This window comes from Acartia tonsa, chromosome 11 (assembly GCF_053477335.1).
Source record: "Acartia tonsa isolate MP-2025a chromosome 11, ASM5347733v1, whole genome shotgun sequence".
Classification (NCBI taxonomy): domain Eukaryota; kingdom Metazoa; phylum Arthropoda; class Copepoda; order Calanoida; family Acartiidae; genus Acartia; species Acartia tonsa.
Window position 1 is genome coordinate 2,268,276 of NC_137270.1, and position 23,029 is coordinate 2,291,304.

At 30.2% G+C, this 23,029-nt stretch overlaps 2 protein-coding genes across 2 annotated transcripts in view; both read right to left on the reverse strand.

The window, feature by feature from the left end:
- The window catches only part of LOC145331579 (long-chain-fatty-acid--CoA ligase ACSBG2-like), a 292,684-nt gene that overhangs the window by 267,067 nt on the left and 2,588 nt on the right, over nt 1-23,029 (reverse strand). The window lies entirely within an intron of this gene.
- LOC145331580 (potassium voltage-gated channel protein Shab-like) overlaps nt 1-23,029 on the reverse strand; it is a 133,290-nt gene that overhangs the window by 45,087 nt on the left and 65,174 nt on the right. Inside the window, exons 11-13 of the mRNA XM_080176325.1 lie at nt 12,132-12,226; nt 11,757-11,811; nt 4,346-4,395 (exon numbers count right to left, since the gene is read on the reverse strand). Coding sequence (XP_080032451.1) covers nt 4,346-4,395; nt 11,757-11,811; nt 12,132-12,226 — 200 coding nt within the window. The remainder of the gene's footprint in view (nt 1-4,345; nt 4,396-11,756; nt 11,812-12,131; nt 12,227-23,029) is intronic.

The following is a 23,029-nucleotide window of genomic DNA, read 5'->3' on the forward strand; positions in this document are numbered from 1 at the left end:
CTGGTTGAAACGTTTGGACACTCAACTTAATTAACCAACCAATCAATACTCAATAAAAGTCGCAAAAGTCGACAATTCTCCACATAGCGTTACTGACGGACTGACCGACTGACGGATTGATACACTTAGTGATTTATAGAGTAGGTTTGCTACTAATAAAAAATATAGATATATATTAGATAGAAATAATAATAGGCTTTTAATGAAACATGATAAAGCTCTGGAAGCATGAGCAAAATTTTCAAATTTATTTTTCAATTTCTAGTTTGTCTTGGGTTAATCTAATTTATTTCTTGTGACGTTGTCAAATGGTACAAGGTGCAACAGGAGACTGTGGATAGGTCAATTTAGGACAAATATTACTTCCCTGTAGTCTTTTTTTGTCTCCACTCATTATTGGTGGCTTATGTCAGGGATCTAAAGGGATAAGACAATTGCCAATACATACATGTACATCCCCAATGATGATACACAAATTACTACTTCAGTAGATTACAATTAGTGGTTGAAATTTTTGGACACTCAACATAATATACCAACCTATCAAAATTGAATAAAAGTCCAAGAAGATGTTAGGCCAACGAATAGGAAAGTGTTTTTTTTTTAAACTTTGGAGACAGTTGTAACAGACAGCCCAATGTCCCCTCCCTCCAACGTGTTTTAGACAAATGATATTACCCTTCATTTAAAGTTCAATGAAAATTTATATAAAATATCAATCCCAAATAATTATGAAGAAAATCATGAAAAACAAAAAATCCTTTGTGTATCTGCTAGGATTTCGCAAACGGTTCAATTAATACACAATTTTCAGTGAAGTTTATTAATGGCTCTGGGCAGGTTTTAGGCTTTTTTTGCGAGTATAGACCCAAAAATAAAATAACCGCTTCTCCCATAAAATGGTTTTATTTTTAAAGTTTTTTATTTTTTATTTTTAAAGCCAGTTATGATAATCCCCAGACTTAAAAAGTCAGTTAGATTACACAAAGAAAATGAGATAAAACAAATTGAAGTGGGGGGGGGGGGGGAATTCAACGCCCCTCCGTCTTTCCCCCTCCCTATTTGACCATTAGGATATGCCGCGTTCATAAATTTTCTAAAGCACTCAAAGTTTTCAAGGATACAAAACTAATCAAAAAGCTACCCTGGATTAAGGCAAAACTTCCCTGTTCTATTTATTGGCCCATTACTTAGCTACAAATTACAGACACAAACATCCACAAAGACATCCAGACTTTAATAAGATAATAGTTATTAATCGCATCGTTTTATAGACAGCTTTCCGCGGAAATTACAATGAAAAATCAAAAGATTAAGACTAACTCTGTGAGACCTAAGAGGCCGAAGACCTGTGTTAATAAAAGTGGTGTTAATATCAGAGGAAAACTACCTGTAATACTTTTCAATTTTTTCATTATGGCTGAGTACCGTTTCTAATCCATTGGATATGAATCGGTTTGGAAGCCATACTGGAAAAGAAAATAGGAAAATAATCTTGAAACGCAATATTTATGAAAGTTTTTATTTGAAAGAAAGTAATACAAACTATTAATATTACAATTATTCACCCATGACCCAAAAGATCCAAAGACGAGTGGATAGGAACAAAACTGATTAATATCCGATGAATTAGAAATGGTTTTCAGATATACGGAAAAATCATCGTATTATATCGAGTTTTCTACGAATATAAAAATGTGCAATCATAAGATTTTAACCAGTTTTTTATCCAGTGACTTCGATTGCAGCAGGGGTTATTTTGTTTATCAATAATGGGGATATACTTCAACCAATCGTCCATTTTCTTTGTTCTTTAGATATCTGATTATACTGCTTTTAAATTGATTTGTTCCTTTATCCAAAAAATCAAGAATCAACTATTAACAAATTGCCTGGATATAAAAATGCAGTGAGAAAGGGGACAATGGGTTGTTTATAACACTAGTCCCCAAAGTTTTATGATTATTAACATTAACATTTTCTTTTTAGTTGGCTTTACAACTTTTTAAATATGAATATATATTAATATTTAATAATATTAATTTGAATGCTCAAACGTTTCAACCACTAAATTTAATCTACAGAAGGGGTATCATCACTGAGGATGTACATCAGTTTATCGGCCATTGTCTTATCCCTTTAGATCCCTGATAAAAATGATAATTATGATAAATGTAAAACGTTCACATTCACGTGAACTGGGAATTTCCCTCCAATAAACGAATGGGCCACTTATAATGCCCCCTCCTCCTCATACCCCAAAATTTTAATTAAAAAAAAAAAACAGAGAAGGAGGGGTTAATAGACTGTAAATTCGTTGAGCCAAAACTTTGGGTATTAAATTTTGACTGATTCAAGTGTCTACACTTTCCCTCAAATATTTGATATCTAAGGATTTTAGATATTTTTGTATATCATAATTGGAGATTTCTATAAATTTATCGGCCATTGTCTGTACCCTCCCTCACAATATTAATAAACAAGTTGGCGAGATATTAAGCTACAGATACACATACAAACAGACAGACATCCTGTTACTTTAATATAAGGTTCGATAAAATGATATAATTAATTATTCAAGTATGGCTTCGAAACCGATAAATATCCGATGGAATAGAACCAGTTGTCGGCAATACTCAAAAATCATGTATCGTAGAATATGAAAAATGAATACAAAACTAGAATTAATCTCATAATATATCGTTTTCCTAACCGCGGAAAGCTGTCTAATATATATTACAGTTTTAAAAGGATAGGTAATGTTGAGGGGGGGGGGGGTACTAGTGGTCAATTTGTAAATTCAAGGAATATTCCTAACTTTTTTCTGCTCATTGTGTTGATTCTAATCTAATCTTATATGAATGATCATGCTCGGGATAAAATGAATAGTATAATATAAATTATTCTATTTGTCATACATTATAACAAGGACGATAACATTATACATAAAATCGAAGCTTGAAAAATAAAATTTACGAATTACTTAAGAGATTAAAATATTTTTTAATAATTCTTAATCCTTAAAATAAAGTAACAGGATTGATGATTGTACGTCTGTTTGTTTGTCTATACCAAAGGATCTCGCTAAACGCTGAACCGGTATGGTTCTTATGTACAAGGTAGCTTCTCATAGGTCCTGCATGGAAAGGTTTATAACTATTTTTGGGGAGGTCACAACCCCAAAAATTACCCCCCCCCCCCGATTGTTTTTTCTTTTTCTTTTAAAACTAAAATAAAAAAAAATGATTATCGAATTCAACTTCCCTTTCCTCAAGTGTCCCTAAAGGCCCCTTGGAAAGTAGCCGCTAGTAATGATTATAAAGTGGTACCTGATTAGGACATTTTTTACATAAATGAATAGACAGACATCCTCCTTATTCTATATTTTTACAAGCTGCTACGTCTCTAAAGGCCTCAAGAAGAAATTTAAATTTTAGTTAAAAAAGAAAAAGTTTATTGGTACGATTTCATTTCGGCCATTTGAGAAACTTTTATGTTAAAAAGACGAATCTTGATTCACTTCTACAAAAAAAAAATAGGGATAGCCATATAGACTTAGCCGTTAGAGAGATCTTTTGATACAAAAACACAGTCAAACCGACAGACAGCATCATACTATTTTCATAAAGGGCACATGAATAAAAATGAAAAACATGTTTATATTTTGTTCAATGTTTATTTTAGACTTTGGTTCTAATCCCTCAGTAAATGTTTTGAATCAACCTTTGCTGTTAAATCAAACAATATACATTTTTAAACATTGAACATTAGAAATAATTTCTTTTCCAGTATGGCTTTGAAACAGATTAATATCTGCTGGATGGAACTGGTTCTCAGCCTTACAGAAAAATTATGTATAGCAACGTTTTATATCCAGTTTTCTACGAATATTTTAACCCGTGTAGCTCGGGGCTAAAAATGGATTTAATCTTGTTATTGTACAATTTTATATCCGCGGAAATTTTTGTAAAGCCATTTAAATTATTTCGTATCACTTCATGTTATTTGTCTTTTAAAATGTTTTTTTTTTGTAAGGCAATGGCCGATTAATTATTTATGGAAATTTTTAGACGCTGCTAAATTGGGCTACACAATCAATATCTGCTAAATTATCCAAAACAATCATTATAGTTTTGTAAGCCAACAGATGAAATAACGTGTTTATAACATAGAAACAAATTAACATACATATATACTATTTTAAATTACTTTGGTTTAGAGGTTAATTTAATAAAATGATTATTGGACGCATTTTTGACAATTTGGGTACTGGTATAATCAACAATCTAATGGCCCCTCCCTTCATGCAAATTACTGGAACTAAAATTAATGCTTAAATAATTACCTTGAAAAACTTCCACTTCTTTGGAGCACAAATGAACCTCACCAAATATTCTAAACAAAAATAAATACATTAATCAATCTTTACATCTATTCAATCTCACTAGAGGCTGCGCTCCTAGCATCTAGAAGCTCTGCATGCGAAGGAGAAAGCAAAATAGGAAAATAGCCTGAAAAAAAACCTAGATATAAAAATAAAAAGCCTAAAACCATCCAGGGACCTTTAAAAGTATCCACAAAATGAAGAACTCAATCGGTTCAGTATGTATCAAATTATTAAGCTACAGTAAAAAAACATTCTAATGTATATAATAGGATAAAATTGTATGTTTTAGTAGGTAGGTTGAAAAGAACATTAAGTTAAATATACAAAATACAAAATATACAAATATGTATATTGTATATTTTGACGTACTATATAAACAAGGATGATAACCTCTATAAGTAGTGAAGCACAAAATACCATAAATAGAAATACTGATTTTAAGGGCAGGAAGGAAATAAATCACGAAACCTTGAACATATTTTCTTTTTATGTTATAATATCTACATTTTTGTGGTCTGACTGACAACCCTTCGGACAAAAGTAAATTACAGACTGGATGCTTATTAGTATAGAGGTTCTTTGCAAAAAAATTCAGCCATCTATCTTAAATTTCATCCGATAAAATTACATTTCCCTTATTGCGGTACATAATGTCTGACTGACGGATAGTCCTCACCATTACGGATTATTGACTGACAGTCGGACAGACAAAGTGAATTATGGCCTAGCTTATGTACTAAAAAAGTTGGCAAATCACTTGTAATAATGTGTAAATAAAGTGGCTTCTGACACATACAACAATCACGTATGAAAACTTATTATTACTGTGGGAAGTGGCAGGGATCTAAAGGAAAGAGACAATGGCTGATAAATTGATGTACATCCCCATTGATGATACACAAAGTTACCTCTCCCTTAATATACAATTAGTGGTTGAAAGGTTTAGATACCCTAACTGATAAATCATACCAAAATTCAAGAAAAGTACCCAAAGTTGTTAAGCTTACGAATAAGAAAACGTTTTCACAAAACTTTGGGGACTAGTGGCTTTTGACACGTACAACAATCAAGTATGAAAACTTATTATCAGTGGGAAGTAGTACGTGATAGTCAGGGAAGAAGGGGACATTTTTATAATAAAGGTTTCTTATTCGATGACTTGATAACTTTGGGGACTTTTATTGAATTTTGATTGATTCGTTCCTTTAGTTGAGTAACCAAAATTACAACCAATAATTGTAATCTACAGATGAGGTAATTTTATATGTATCATTATTCGGGATGTACATTAATTTATCGGCCTTGTCTTCTCCCTTTAGATCCATTGGTGATATGTATTGTATTACATTTCAGAGATCTAGAGGTACATGTTGATTGAACATAAATCGATTAAACAATTTTGCTATCTAATTTTACTTTTAGTTTTGAAATTATAGAGAGAAAAACATTGGAGGGTAGGGGTATTTTTTCCAGGGGAAATATTTTTGGATGGTGCAGGTATCTCCACCCAAAACAGTTGTGAACATTTAATGGACCTTCACTGTAAAGGAAACTGAGCCGTTAGCGAGATCTAGGCTACACATAAACAGACAGACTGAGAAACATCCTGTTACTTTTATATAGGGATTGTATATTTTTGCAGATAGAAGAAAACAATGTGCAGGTGTATGCGAAAATGAATGCACAACTTAGCCTGTTGTATTCTAGGGATCTAAAGGGATAAGAAATGGGCAATAAAAGGATGTATTTATATCTATTTCCATGGGTTGCCAGAAATATTTAGTCATTGTTGTTAGGGATCTAAAGGGATAAGACAATGGTTGATAAATTGATGGACATCCCCAATGGTGATTAATCAAAATTGTGGATTAATAGATTACAATTAGTGGTTGAAACGTTTGGACACTCAATTTAATGAACCAACCAATCAAAATTCAAAAGTTGTAACTCCAAAGAATAAGAAAACGTTAATATAAAACTTTTAGGACTAGTGTAATAAACAGTCAAATGGCCCCTCCCTCCTTGCTGTTGTATAATTTAATGTACAAATATTTATCTAATTATAATCTACAGAAAGGGTTCTGGTGTATCATAAATGGGAATGTACATCAAATCATCGGCCATTGTCTTATCCCTTTAAATCCTTGTTGTAGAACTCCGCCTGTTGTATTCTCCTCTGACCACTTAGTGTCCTACAAACTTTTAAATACCAACAAAGTTTTGCAATAGGATGGATAAGTCTATCATATATACAATATCCAATATAATTGCAAGTGTTGATTCACAAAATTACCCCTTCTGTAGACTACAATTAGTGATTGAAATGTCCTTAAAACTATTATAGGACTTGGGGACTAGTGTAACATACAGCCCTTTGTCTCTCTTATAATTGCCAGTGTTAACTACCCCTTTTTTTGAAGCGAAGCTTTTCTATAAATAAGGTCTTTCCATGAGACTCGACAAAGTGTCCGACAAAATAAGCCATGTGACGTCATAAAAGCAAGAGATGAAAGGAGAAAATGGAAAAGAATAAATGGATCCATTGAGGTCACACGGCTCATTTTGTCGGACACTTTGTCGAGTCTCCTTTCTATTTGCCCGTTCATACGGAACAGATAGTTCTTATAGTTAATTTAGTCATGTTAGAATTGTTTTATTGTTTTTAAACTTGGCATGACTATATAAATCAAGTCTTAAAACTGCAAGTAAATATATATACTATTTTTTTAGACTTATCTACTAAGTGACAAAACTAAAAGTGGTAATAAATGAAATATAATCGTCATCATTATTATTATTTTTACACCAAATATCCATCTATTTGGGGTCAAATAGGGGTCAATAGCAAATAAAAAGGTTTCTACCATGGTGTGATATAATATAGATAATAGGAAAAAAACCTTATTAGCCTTATTTTTACTGTTCTATTATGCAATTGGAAATAAGGGCAGACCAATAACAATAAAGTACATTACAGTAAGATTTTTTCTCATTTTTTTAGTAGGTAATGTTTTAACACACGTATTATGAAGTAACTTAACTTTAGTAATATATTTTTAAAATCATTTCATGATTAACCCCCCCCCCCCAATCTTCGTTTTTTTTAGCTCATTTTCTGTGTGTAAAAGATAGAGGGCCATAACTCAAATACTTTTTAAGTATTGGTATGGCACACAACTGAGAGTTGGAATTTTTTGAATATCTTCATCCTGGCGGGCACTGATGCCAGCAAACCTGGCAGGGTCATCCAGGTAAAGAGCATTTTTTTTACTTAAACAAAGCATTTATTTTTACAAAAATTCTAAAATATACTCAGTTCAGGGTTAAGAAATCTTCTGTAACGGGTTAATACCCCCCTTACCCCGAACATTTAGGGTTTAATGAAGAATAAATATTATTTGCACAATAGTTAGTGATTAAATACACTATAAAAAACTACAATTAATATATATGAAAACTTTGCCAGACGATCATGTTTATCTAATCCGTAAACTTTTAACTTAGCAAATTTAAAGTTCCATTATGAATCAATAACAATCTTACTTTTTTTATTTGTGTAATTAGATATGGATTAAAAATTAAAAAATTAAAAATTAAAAATCCAACCAAAGGAGTATTTAATCAATAAGCATTACAAAATTAAATTAACTATTTATATTCTGGTTCGTTCGTTTAAGTCTTTGCCCCTTGAGGCATCTAGTGAAGAAAGAAGGGACAGTTGACCCTTAGTTTAATTTTAGTTTAAAACGAAAAAATCTAAAAATTCAAAGATGAAAGTATTTTATCTAGTGTGGATTTTGAGGGAGGGCAAATGCATCATTAACAAAAATAATTCATAAAAAACCATGACCTAAAGGGAGCTTCATTATAAATGAAAATAAAACAGGTTCAGTAGTAAGATTCTTTGATACAAATATAAAGTCAGACATCCTGTTACGTTTATGTTATGATTACGCTATTTCTTCTTTTTATTAAAATTTATCTGTATTGTAAAAATGCTCAGACAAATTGTTAATAAAAGTTTATTTGCTGTTACGTTTTCCTTCTCCTTCCCCCCTCCCTTGATTCTTCCCAGGGAGGGAGGGGACATTGGGTTGTTTATTACACTAGTCCCAACAGTTTTCTTATTCGTTGACTTAAATCAACTTTGGGGACTTTTCTTGAATTTTGATCGGTTAGTTCATTTTTTGAGTTTCGAAAATTTTCAATTACAGAAGATATAATTTTATGTATTGGGGATATACATAAATTTATCGGCCATTGTCTTATCCCTTTAGATCCCTGAGTTTCTTTCTCTGCTAAGTTTTATACATTCTAATATTTCATATTTTTGCCTTGTCTGTATTTTGGCGTTTACACAAACTGGAAGTAGATTATTAAAACTTTTTTTTTTTACAGTATGTGGAATTATAAAAGTAATAAACAAACTTTGGCGGCAGGTGCAAATATGGGAAAGCGAGTGTATCCACCCCCATGGCAAACTTATGGGTATGTTTACACCTCCCCTGGGTGCCCATCCCTCTAGATACTTCTACACCCCCCTAATAAATCCAAAAATATACATATATTTGTAGGTATATGAAGGGATAAGACAATGGCCGATAATTAAAGTCCATCCCCAATCTTGATGCACAAAATTACCCTTCTAAGGAATACAATCAGTGATTGAAACGTTTGGACACTCAATTTTATAAACCAACCAATCAACATTAAATAAATTCCCCAACGTTTTTAAGCAAACTTATGAGAAAACGCTTTTAAAAAACTTTAAGGAATGGTGTATTAAACAGACCAATGTCCCCTGGCAGGTTTTCAGTTACTTTGTTTTCCTCTTATTATAAAATTATATTAGTTTTGTAAGTGTGGCAAACTGCTGATCATCTTTGTAAAAACATATTAGTGTTTATTCAGTCGAAGAATAAGAAATATATTTTCCTCCTATAAATTATAATGGCGCAACTACAATAATTCGGGGTAGGATACAGATGTCCCTGCTTCAGATAACCAGTAATGCAGGGGAGGATACAGATGTCCCTGCTTCAGATAACCAGTAATGCAGGGGAGGATATAGATACCCCTGCTTCAGATAACAATAATGCGGGGTAGGATACAGTTATCCCTGCTTCGGTTAACCAGTAATGCAGGGGAGGATACAAATACCCCTGCTTCAGATAACCAGTAATGCAGGGGAGGATACAGATACCCCTGCTTCAGATAACAATAATGCGGGGTAGGATACAGTTGTCCCTGCTTCAGATAACCAGTAATGCAGGGGAGGATACAGATACCCTTGCATCAGATACTACAATAAAGCACATGAGAATACAGATACCCCTGCTTCAGATAACCAGTAATATACTTTAAAATTAAGGTTTTAGAATTTCAACACGACTCAAGGCCCAGGGCATGTGATATCTCACTCAATAATTCACACCAATACACAAACTTGTCCTCTTATTTGTACATAGGGGTATATCAAGTCATCGTTTTGTCATGATTTGATAACAATTTAGGACCAGACCTTTGATGTTTGTAAATTATCTCTAATTCATCATAAGTTTTAAAAAGTCAGCATTTTCATCGGCACATCTTTTTACCAGAAGTTAAAATTATATAAATTTTAAAACATATAATGGGATGCTATACTCTAATACCCACTATAGGATATTAGGTAATGAACATCATACAGTCAACCAAACCTTGATAATATGATCTTTGTTTTGAAGTCCTAACTGTGCATGGAAATGAGTTAGGTCTTCTTATGGGCTAAGGCATTTCCCATTATCTTAGTGTCATGCAACTGACATATCAGCAGTAGGTACTATTTTTTTTAGTATTACTGTAAAGTGTAAATCATGCTTGATACAACACCTCTTTGACACATCAAGCAGGCATACTATTATTTTATGCTTATGCTGCGGGTTGCTATTTTTGTCAGCAATCTTATGGGATAAGACAATGGCTGATAAATTGATGTATATCCCCTAATGATGATAAATAAAATTATCCTTTCTGTGGATTACAATTTGGTTGAAATATTTGGGCACTCAACTAAAGAAACTAACCAATTCAATAAATGTTCCCTAGGTTGCTAAGTCAACGAATAAGAAAATGTTATCATATAACTATGAGGGCTAGTGTAATAAAAAGTCCAATGTCCCCTCTCTCTTTGCATTGTTGTAGTTGTACCTCAGTAATATTTGTATTCCTGGTGAAAGGTTTGTGCTGGGCAGACAAGGATCAAACAAATGATTAACGGCGCATCATATTAAAATCGTTTTATATTCAATATATACGTTTTCCTTGTAATAATAGACTGTTTGTTTGTTTCAGAAGATTTATGTTTATTGTTTTTTTATCAAAGAAACCAAATATCATAAAAAAAATTTAGTTTTTCCTTCTTAACATACTTATTTTTTACTTTTTACTTTTTTCAATGTAAATTTTTTTTTAGGTAACAAAATAGTTTAAACCAGAGGCGCCTTTGAATTTAAGAGAAGGAATTGTATAAAAAATAGCACTTTTTGCAATCCATTTCAGACAGTTATGTCATTTATATAATTTTTTTCCACACAGCTGTATGTAAGGCTTTCACCTACCTGACATTAATATTACATCCCACACGATTTTGGTTTATATACCTCCTCTCCCCTCTACTCGTTAAATTGATATACGTTTAACAGTTTTAATTTTCTTTATACAAAACTTAGTTAGCATAAAGAAAATAGTTTGTCAAAAATGCTGAATGTTTCCAATTTAGAATTGATGCATTCTTGGTTAAGATGGAAAGGTACACAACAAACATGCAACAAGACAAAACAGAGCTTAAATTTTAAGCAGTAAGGGAGCGGATGATAATCTACACCTCCCGCCCTCTGTTTAATAACTATAATCTTTTAAAAGTCTTAGTATAAGAATATAATTGTTGGATGTTATATTAAATAATCATCCATAGTCCTATCCTCTGTATCCCTGAGTAATAAGCTACTGCATTTCAGGGATCTAAAGGGACAAGACAATGACCTATAAATTGGTGTACATCCCCAATCATGATACACAAAATTAAATTTTTTATGATGCAAAGTCTGTCTGAAGCTTAAGATCTTGGTAGCTGCTTGACCGACAACATTGTGCATCTAATATTTCAATGGTCCAACGGTGTTTTTTGTAATTAGAAATAAATATTGGGGGTAAGGGGATCTCTAACTGCACCTTGGGGCGAAACCTTCCTAAAATATAATTAGCCCCTCACAAACAGATTATAATTCTTAATAAAACATAAGATTTTCAAATTTAAGTTTTTTTTTAGTCAAGCAATCTTTCCTTCCTTCCATGTCTCTTTGTTATTGGTAGACATTAATAAACTTACCAATAGTAAAGAACCACATGGTCATTTCATCAACTATCTTCAATGCCAGGATTCCCTCAAATATATTAAACATAAAAAAGTAGAAAAATCGTAGTCAAGAAATCCAGTCGATATTATATGATGACCACTTTTTGTTAAATATGTTCATGTTTTATGACCCTTTTTTATAAATATTTCTTCATAAATTTTAAACTTTTTGGGGCAATTATTTCAGAAATTAGTTAATCTATATTCCAGTATAGCTTTGAAACCAATTAATATCTGCTGGATTAGAATCGGGTCTAAGTCATACTGAAAAATCGTATAATGTCTTATAGAATACGAATAATACAATGAGAATTGCTACAAAAGACCTAATAAAAAAGTTATCATTACCTCGTCCCATCGCTCCGGATGTGGCTGTTGTATGGTGTGCTCTTCAATCTCGCCATCTTCAGTAGAGTTGTCAAATAGGATGATGTCAATGTTGTCTAATTCATCAATTTATATTACTTTTACATCCTAGCCTGGCCTGTATGAAAACAATGTGGGAATGCACATTACTGCATATTTTCTATACAAGTATAAACACTAGTTATCAAATAGAATGATGTCAATGTTGTCTAATTAAACATTTTATATTACTTTTACATCCTAGTCTCGCCTGTATGAAAACAATGTGTGAATAAACATTACTGCATAATTCCTAATTAATTCTAACTCAACATTTTATATTACTTTTACGTCCCCTTTTAAAGGGATAGGACAATGGCCAATAGATGTAAGTGTATCTCATTATAGATGTACACAATTGTTGATACACAAAATAAACCCCTCTCTAGATTACAATCAGGTGGTTGGAAATTTTTGTGGACACTCAACTTAATGAACCAACTAATCAAATTTAAAAAGTCCCCAAATTTGTTAAGACAACGAATTATAAAACAGTTATTATAAGGGTTTAGGTAATAAACAGCCCAATGCCCCATTCCTTCCTTCATTATAGCTATTTAGTAGCCCTTAAAATCATTGGGAAAAATTATTCTAACAGCCAGGGATTACTGCCCAAAAAAAATCAATTCCAGTTTGACTTCGAAACCAATTAGAAACAGTTCTGAGCCATACTGAAAAATTATGTATCGTATTGTATTATAGCCAGTTTTCTAGGAATATTAAAACGACTATAACTACAAAACTAAAAAGTATGATTTACTCAAAGAAATGTTGATTTTTAAAATTTGAAATTCGGGTCTAATGATTTCTAACTAAAATCATTTAGTCTTAGAATTTGATCAAATTTTATAAAACATGATTTTCAATTTTTCAAATGATATATGTTTTATATATCTTTTAAATGAATGTTCAATCTATATATTGTGTGCTTTAAAGAGTTTATAGAATTGTATCATAGAAAAAAAAGTATAGAAAAATCAAGAAATAGTTGTTTACCGCAATTGTCTGAAATACAATGTTGTACATGACTTTCCAGTTTGGCTGAGAAGCTGTCCTAATCCAGTGGATATCAATCGGTTTCGAAGCAACTTTTCATCAAAATATCAAATCAAGCAATTATGAAAAATTAATTAGATTTAATCAAAAATCAAATTTACTGATATTTAACATTAATTTTCATTAAGCGTCAAAAAAAGCTCATTTCCTTATTTAACTCTTTTTAATTATTTTGGTTGCAAGCTTCAGTCAAATGTGCTGATTAGGTCAAATTAATTTTAATTATAACCAAATGCATATAATGCAGTTTGACATAATTAGAGTATTTGACTTTGGAATCTTGCACCTTTACAGAATTATGCGAAAAAAATTACTCTCCTTATAGATAAATTTTAGCATGCTTTTCCTAAGATTTTGAAGGATATTTAATTTTCTATTTATTCATATTCTGTGGATAAATCTAGTAAAGTATGTGTGTATATTGAGTGAGCTTTGGATATTGACAAATATTCAAATTTATAAAAAGCTTCGGTTTTAATCATGTAATGTTTGTAATCAATTATAGTAATCATTTAATAAGTTTCGAATTCCTCCACCATTGATTGGTTTATTTGGAAAGTTGTGTGTTAGCGTTTAGTCAAACTGTTCTTAACTTTGAGCATATGTATAATGTATATATATATGAAATATTCATAATTAAGAACAGTTTGACTTGATAAGCGCATTTGACTAAATTCCAATATATAACTTTACAAAAAAAAGGCGGAAAATGAGCCTCATTTAGAAAGTATATAAAATAAGTAATAACTTGATTTTACACAAATAATACTTTATTCAAATTAAAATAAATAAAAGTTGTTCCTGTTTCTTTGTGTATTGAGTGAACTTAAAGAATGAATCATTGGGTAAATCTTGGGAAAGATCCAAAGATTATAAAAAAATATTGTGGAATTTTGATTGGTTGATTCATTAAGTTGAGTATTCTAACGTTTCAATCAATAGTTGTAATCTACAGAAGAGCGAATCGTTGGGAATGTACATCAATTTATTGGCCATTGTCTTATCCCTTTAGATCCATTATTATTCTTTAGTCAATCTTTTTTTTGTTGAAAATTTGTCCATTTTCAGTGTGGTTAAACCCACATTTGATCATTGAAGGAAATGGATTTAACAAATTTGTATTCTTTGCAAAGATCAGGTGTGAAATCAAGGAGGCAGGGGACATTAGGCTGTTTATTACACTAGTCCCCAAAGTCTAATAATGATAATGTTTTCTTATTTGTTGGCCACAGCCTTGGGAACTTTTATTGAATTTTAAAACGTCACTTAGTTAGGTGCCCAACCCTTTCAACCACTAATTGTAATCTATAGAATGGGCAATTTGTGTATCCTCATTAGGATTGTTTTTTTTTAATTTATTGGCCATTGTCTTATCCCTTGAGTCCCTGGTGTGAAATGGAAATAATTTCTTGCTACATTACATCTTGTGTGGGTATGTGTGTGTGTAATTTTAAATCAAAGTGTTTAACATCAGGAATCTAAAGGGATAAGACAATGGACAATAAATTTATTTTCATCCCCAATGATGATACACAAAAAATACCCATTCTGTAGATTACAAGTAGTGATTCTCAACTCAATGGACCAACCAATAAAAAGTCCCCAAGGTTGTTAAGCCAACAAAAAAAAAATTTGGGACTAGTGTATTAATTAATCCAATGTACTCTCCCTCCCTGGTGTGTGTGTGTGTGTGTGTGTGTGTGTGTGTGTGTGTAACTTTAAATCAGTGTGTGTAACTTTAAATCAAAGTGTTTAAAATTGTAAGTAGGATAAATCAGGTAGGGAGGAGACAATAGGCTGTTTTTTACACTATTACCCAAAACTTTACTATAACGTTTTCTTTTTTATTGGCTCAACAACATTGGGGAATTTTATTGAATTTCGATTAGTTGGTGCATTTAGTTCAAATATTTCAACCACTAATTATAATCTACAGAAGAGTTAATTTTGTGTATCATCATTGAGGATGTTCATCAATTTATCTGCCATTATCTTATCCCCTTAGATCTCTGAAATCAAAGTGTTTAATATTTAAGTAAGAAAAATAGTTATCTGGTACAAATATAAAAAAAGTACGTCACAATTTGCAGTGAGAGAGGGAACAGTCTGCTGTTTGTTATACTAGTCCCTTAAGTCTTCTTGTTTTCTTATTCGTTGGCTTTGTGAATTTTGATTTGTTGGGTCATTAAGTTATTAAGTTGAGTTTTCAAAAGTTTCAACCACTAATTTCAATCTTTAGAAGGGGTAGTTTTGTGTATTATCATTGGGGGTGTGCATTAATTTATTGGTCATTGTCAGATTCCTGAAATCAAAGAAGCAAGAATTCAACTTTGTTGTAATCTGTTGCATATTCTGTACTATTTAAAGCTGTGTTAAACATTTTGTGTTGGAATGTTTGCTTAGTTGAGCTTAAGTATTTGGAAATTATTCTACTGAAAATGAAAGATTTTGCATTTTGAATTTGATTCATTTCATCCCTTTTTGAGAAAAAACGTCAATTTTTGGTTATATGGCATATAAATCAAGGAGTGAGGGGACATTGGGCTGTTTATTACACTAGTCCCCAAAGTCTTATAATAGCGTTTTCATATTGTTTGGTCTAACAATCTTGGGGACTTTTATTGTGTTTTGATTGGTTGGTGCATTTAGTTCAAATGTTTCAACCACTAATTGTAATCTACAGTTAATTTTGTATATCATTATTGAGGATTTACATCAATTTATCTGCCATTGTCTTATCCCTTTATATCCCTGCATACAAATAATTCAGTAAATAAAAAAGTGTTTAAATATTAGTCAAAACTATAACTATAAATCAATCCTGTTTTATAACTAGTGAGTGTCCTGGATTAATGAATTGGATTTTTAGCTAAAGTAGAATACAATTGATTATATATTCTTATTCTTATCTACCCAATTTAATATATTTTTTCCTTTCCATAAGAAATTTACATGATTTTTATTATGTAACAAGAATTCTTTCTTATTCAGGTCAACAAAAACTCTGAACTCAGGAAAGAAAAGAGTAAATTTGATAAAAATATTCAGATCATACCTGGTAAACTCTGGAATATTTTACAATATTTGTTGTATATTCAATTGTATGGGCTAAAGCTTTGAGTACCCTTCACTGTAAAAATAAAATGCATTTTGCAATTGTTAAACTTATAATGATTTCAGAAAATCTAGGATTATAATATTTATAAAAGTGTATTTTTTTATGAGAAATGTAAGTATTTGAACCCATAAGGGTGGTAAATTATATTTTTGCTAAATTTATCAGCTCATCTCATCAAAATATGATTTGTTTCATTTTCAGAGTTATGCATAGACCTACAGTCGGAGTCTGAATTATAATATCTCAACTAAAGAAGTTCTTTTTGGCATACTGTCAAGTTAGATAAGAATTTTGGCTAAATGTATAATAAGTATGGCATTGCAACCCCAACTTTATAGCTTTTAGCAGCCTCGATTGTCCTTAAAGCAGCTGTCTTAAGCCACCCATCAAGCCTAAAATTTAAAAATAATAATTCACTTTTAGCTGCAGTTACTTTGAGACACATAAAGCGTAATCCATTTTCATGGACAGGCACCCACTATAAGCCAACCTGAGCTATACGGCTTGAATGAGATCATCTTAATTGCTTGTCAATTTTTAAAATAATTTGAAATAAAGTTTTACAGTTTTGCATTAAATTGTGTATGGTTATTTGAAATAAATAAAATTTATCATAAAATTTGTGAAATTATTTTCTATTATAGCAATTTGCCAATGCACGAAAGGTATCTGATCCACTAGAACAGCCTATATATCTTATCTTTGCTAGACTAGAAGAAGGAAAGTCGCCAATTTCCATAACTTTGTTACTCAAACAATTTTGCTACAGATTTCCTCCTTTTAGCAAAAAAGAGTGTTCCAGATTTATTTTAACATAATGTTTCTTTTCAATCTCAGCTAAATTTGGTCCATTATTGAGATGTTTTACACTGTGATAGAAAATCCATTGGATCCAGATAAAGTTTTTGTAGAATTATAGAAATGAAGAGAGAACCAATTGAATGATAAAGAGTGAAAAGTTATGATTGGTCATTCTTTTTATCATTACTTTCTATCTAACTATGTTCATTGTCTGTGCAATAATTTAACAAAACTTTCTGCAAATGCAAAAAAATGATAATTATTACTAACTGTTAAAATTCATGAATATATATTGTGACTTTTATTAAAAAATGTTAATTTGTATAAATAAATATGTAAGATCCAACATATAATGAATAAATCTTTTGTTTATTTTCCTATAATACAAAAGAATATTCTAATTAATCATAGATTTTTATCAATCATATTAATAGAAACTTATTTTAAATATAATAATTAAGTTATACATATTTATTAAGCTATAAAAATTGGAAAGAATTTTAATGACTATAATAGATTTGAAATCTGCATAAAATTTTAAGGATTTTTTATAAAATTCGTTTTTTATATAATTCATTATTTAAAAGCGCAAATCCAATTTAAGTTAATAAATTTTGACCAATAGGATAGGTGGATTGGAAACTACCTGCGCTCTAATTGGTTGAATGATGTACGTCACTTAAGCTTCTTCAATCAGGGCGCAGATAGTTTTCAATCCACCAATCACAGATGTCAAAATTATTTAACTTAATTTGTATTTGCGCTTATAGATAAAGAATTATACAAAAAACGAATTTATAAAAATTCCTTAAAATTTTATGCAGATTTCAAATCTATTATATTCATTAAACTTCTTTCTAATTTTTATAGCTTAATATTTATATCTTTAACAGAATATTGTTAACACTGATTTTAAGTCCTAAACAATAGGTCGAAAAATGTTTTTTGTAGCAAAGATACTTTATATTAATTTTGTCTGTCCATATACAGGCGATGTGATTATCTTGGCTTTTATAAAACATAGAAGGCTGAAACTTCTTGACAACATTCCCATTATAACACACAGCATAATTAAATATATACATTCAATAGCGGTAAGAATTCTTTTTGGCTATTTTTTTTTTATGGATTTTTGCCCTTATCTTTGGTGATAAATTGGTGTTTTTGGTCCGATTTTTAAATTTTTTGTCATCCGTGTTTTAATATAGAACATAATCTTTTACTCTTAACTAGTATGCATATGTTTAGTAAGATATACATTCATCCACCTAACTATAGACTAATATGAATATGTTAACTCTGGTATATCTGCCTAATTTATCGATATGTATTCTATCCTTATCCTAGGAATATTAGATTATCATATCTACAATTTACTTTGTCCTATAACATTCAGCGTTTTTCTTCTTTTAAAGGGTAGTTTGGTTCTTTTAATTTATGAAAAGTATATTTTATTTTACATACACCCAAGATAATATAAGGATTTGCTATAATTATATGCAATTATGTTTAGCAAAAAATTGGTTGTGTGTATTTGTCAGGCTTTTATATATTTCCAAGTAAGACAAGCTAACAATATTTATTGGATTTACTAAAAGCCATAATGGGTAAATATCAAATAGCTGAAATAAATTTTATAGAAAGGAAGGAGAATACAAATTATTTTATCGTAATTAAAATTTTGATTTTAAACTGTATTTCTTTTGATCAGGAAACATTTTATGATAATTAAGAATGAAAGTATAGTTGGACAGAATTTCTCCAATTAAAATGTGATTTTCTTATTAGAACTCTAATGGTTATGACGTATGTGATAGTTTGATTATATAAGTATGAGAGTGTGTTTATTAAAGCATCTATGCATAATGCAGTTGGGGACATAATACAGTTATTGCAATCTTTATTTACTATTTCCAATAAAATAAAATTGGTTATGAAAGTAACACTTTACAAGTACCACAGAAGAAGTACAATGTAAATAACAAGATAAAAATGGATTCTTATTTTTGTTCTAAGGGCGATCTCTTTTGGAAGAGTGGTGATAGCCTTCCATAAAATAACAAGTAACAAGTAACAAAGTAACAAAAATGCACAGATATATAATAATTATGTGTTTATTTGATGGTCCCAACTTGAAAACACAGATATATGATAATTATTTGTTTATTTGATGGTCCCAACTCGAATACACAGATATGTGATAATTATTTGTTCATTTGATGGTCCCAACTTGAATACATAGATATATGATAATTACTTGTTTATTTGATGGTCCCGACTTGAATACACAGATATGTGATAATTATTTGTTCATTTGATGGTCCCGACTTGAATACACAGATATATGATAATTATTTGTTTAGTGGTCCCAACCTGAATACACAGATATATGATAATTATTTGTTTAGTGGTCCCAACCTGAATACACAGATATATGATAATTATTTGTTTATTTGATGCCACCTGGCTGCCAATATTAACATTGGGCCAAGAATTACATCAACAACACAGTTGCCAAATTCAAAAAGTGTTATTGTCTGAAAATTATCAATTTTTGTTTTAATATATAGTATAAGTTAGTTTAATTATTTATTTTATTGATAAAAAGTTTATTTAGGGGCCAACAGAGCCAATATATATAATTTTGTAGTTTATTTTTATTAGATTAATTACTATAGAAAAAATAGAATTTTGGACTCTTTTGAATATTACTGTAAAACTTCCAAAAAAAAGACATTTTTTTTCTATGTTGATTATAGTTTTGTTGTAAGAATTGGTACATTATCAAATATTCTTTTTGTGTTGATATAAAATACCACTAAAACATTTTGGCAGGGTAACTCCAGTTTTGATGTATTACTGTCTATTGAGTCAATACAAAAAATACATTCATTAACAACTTTCAATAATTACTAGATATGAAAAAGATATGAATATCAATTGGAGGAAAATATACAAGGAATAATTTTGAGAATTTACATGAAAAAGAAATATATATATTAGCTGGGAGGGAGGGGACATTGGGCTGTTTATTACACCAGTCACCAAAGTTTTGTACTAATGTTTTCTTATTCGTTGGCTCAACAACTTTGAGGACTTTTATAGAATCTTGGTTAATTCATTAAGTGTCCAAAGTTTTTAACCACAAGTTCTAATATACAATTAAGTATATCATTATTTGTGATGTACATGAATTTAAAAGCCATTGTATTATATCTTTTGATCCCTGAGTGTGTAAATTAGAACAAACTTGTTAAATAACTTAGTTAATAAACTGGTAATTACAAGGACATAAAGAAAGTTTGTAGGAAAGAACAGAGAGAGGAATAGTAAAATAAAGAAGGTCATTATTAGAATAGCTTTACATGAGAGGTTTTTAAAACTTATCCTTTTATATTGACATACAACTGAAATTGTAAGTCTACATTTTGTTTGTAGTGTTAAAAGAACCAAATTTAATTTTTTAAATCTTTAATATTCTAAAGTTATATGTATAAAATGTACACTGGTTTGTCATCTAATAAGCTATCTATGTGGGATATAAACCAAGTTTAATTGAATTTAATTAGAATCTTGATAGTGCAACTTGTGTGGTTTGCTTACAATGTTACTTTTTTAGTAAACTTGACTATCTTGATGTGTCAAAAGCATAGTTTTAACATTTAGGTTTTGTTGGTATTTCTGTAAGTCCAAAACATATGATTATAGTTGCTAGAAAGATGATTTTTTAATTGACACCAAATTTTTAAAGTTTGCAATTTTTCTTTAATAATTTTATGATGTTTCCTAGTACAATTAGGCACAAGTGTAACAAAATTGTATCTTTTAATTAGTCTTAAAATAAATGAATGTGGCTATAATGTTTCCTGGATATAAGCCACCTTATTTAATATGAGATGACGTAAGGATTTTACTTTTGATTTTTACATTTGGAAAAAAGTGCCTTGAAAACTTAATTATGATTTTGTATGTAAAATTGTATAAACACTTCACTTCTCATATTAATGCTGTTAGAGATAGTTATAAGTTCTTAACAGCATATAATTAAACCAAAACATGGAGTGTAGGAATATTCAGAAAATAAGGGAATAAATTTGAAATCTACCATACTCAAGAAGTAAGAAAAAAATTCAAATGACCAAAAAAAACACCCTTAATATTTTTAATGTTAGGTAAAAATTGAAGAATTAAAGCCAATAATTTTTAAAAAAAGTAATATAAAGTATGTACAACTTTACACATAGTATCATTATTTAAACCTTGTACACCATACAATTTACTTGTATCTAAAGATGAATTTTATTTTTCAATTTGTTAGAACTTGATACTTATTTCCTTGCTGTCAGTGTCATATAGAAGGAAAATAGTTGGCTGGAAAACTAAAATATGGATAAAGAGAGTGAAGGTTAAAAATTCATGAAATAACATCTATTTTGTATTTTATCATTTAATGCTCTTCTGAGTATCCAAAAAATCACTTTTGAGCAATACCTAAGGTTGTTTTGGATCCCTCTCTTATTATTTTGATCACACTATCTCCACATTTATAACCACCTCTTTTAATATATATATAATATTTCAGTTTGTAAGGAAAACATAAATTTTTCTGAAGTGAGTAAACAATTTCCTATACCAATTATTTTTATGGTTTAGAAATGCATTTTTAATATATTTAAACTTCTTATTTTATTTAAATTATATGAGATATATAATTTAAGATAATAAAAAATCTTCAGATCATGGAAAGAAAACAAAGTCATTCCTAATTAGGACAGAAGTCACTGGAAATTGATCTAAGGAAGGCTACTTATGCCCTTCATCTATCAAAATCTAACTTTAGGGAGGTGACTTATGTCCTTTGTCTGACAAATTCTTACATTAGGAAGGCTGCTTATGTCCTTCATCTTGCAAAACTTAGCTTTTCTGTCCTTCACATTGCAAAACCTCACAAAACATAGCTTTTCTGTCCTTCACATAGCAAATTCTTGCAAATCATAGCAAATTCTAGCAACACATAGCAAATTCTTGCAAAACATAGCAAATTCTTGCAAAACATAGCAAATTCTTGCAAATGATAGCAAATTCTTGCAAAACATAGCAAATTCTTGGAAAACTTAGCTTTTCTGTCCTTCACATAGCAAATTCTTACAAAACATAGCAAATTCTTGCAAAACATAGCAAATTCTTGCAAAACATAGCAAATTCTTGGAAAACTTAGCTTTTCTGTCCTTCACATAGCAAATTCTTGCAAAACATAGCAAATTCTTGCAAAACATAGCAAATTCTTGCAAAACATTGCAAATTCTGGCAAAACATAGCAAATTCTTGCAAAACATAGCAAATTCTTGGAAAACTTAGCTTTTCTGTCCTTCAAATAGCTAATTCTTGCAAAACATAGCAAATTCTTACAAAACATAGCAAATTCTTGCAAAACATAGCAAATTCTTACAAAACATAGCAAATCCTTGCAAAACATAGCAAATTCTTGCAAAACATAGCAAATTCTTGCAAAACATAGCAAATTCTTGCAAAACATAGCAAATTCTTGCAAAACATAGCAAATTCTTGGAAAACTTAGCTTTTCTGTCCTTCACATAGCTTATTCTTGCAAAACATAGCAAATTCTTGGAAAACTTAGCTTTTCTGTCCTTCACATAGCAAATTCTTGCAAAACATAGCATATTCTTACAAAACATAGCAAATTCTTGCAAAACATAGCAAATTCTTGGAAAACTTAGCTTTTCTGTCCTTCACATAGCTAATTCTTGCAAAACATAGCAAATTCTTACAAAACATAGCAAATTCTTGCAAAACATAGCAAATTCTTGCAAAACATAGCAAATTCTTGCAAAACATAGCAAATTCT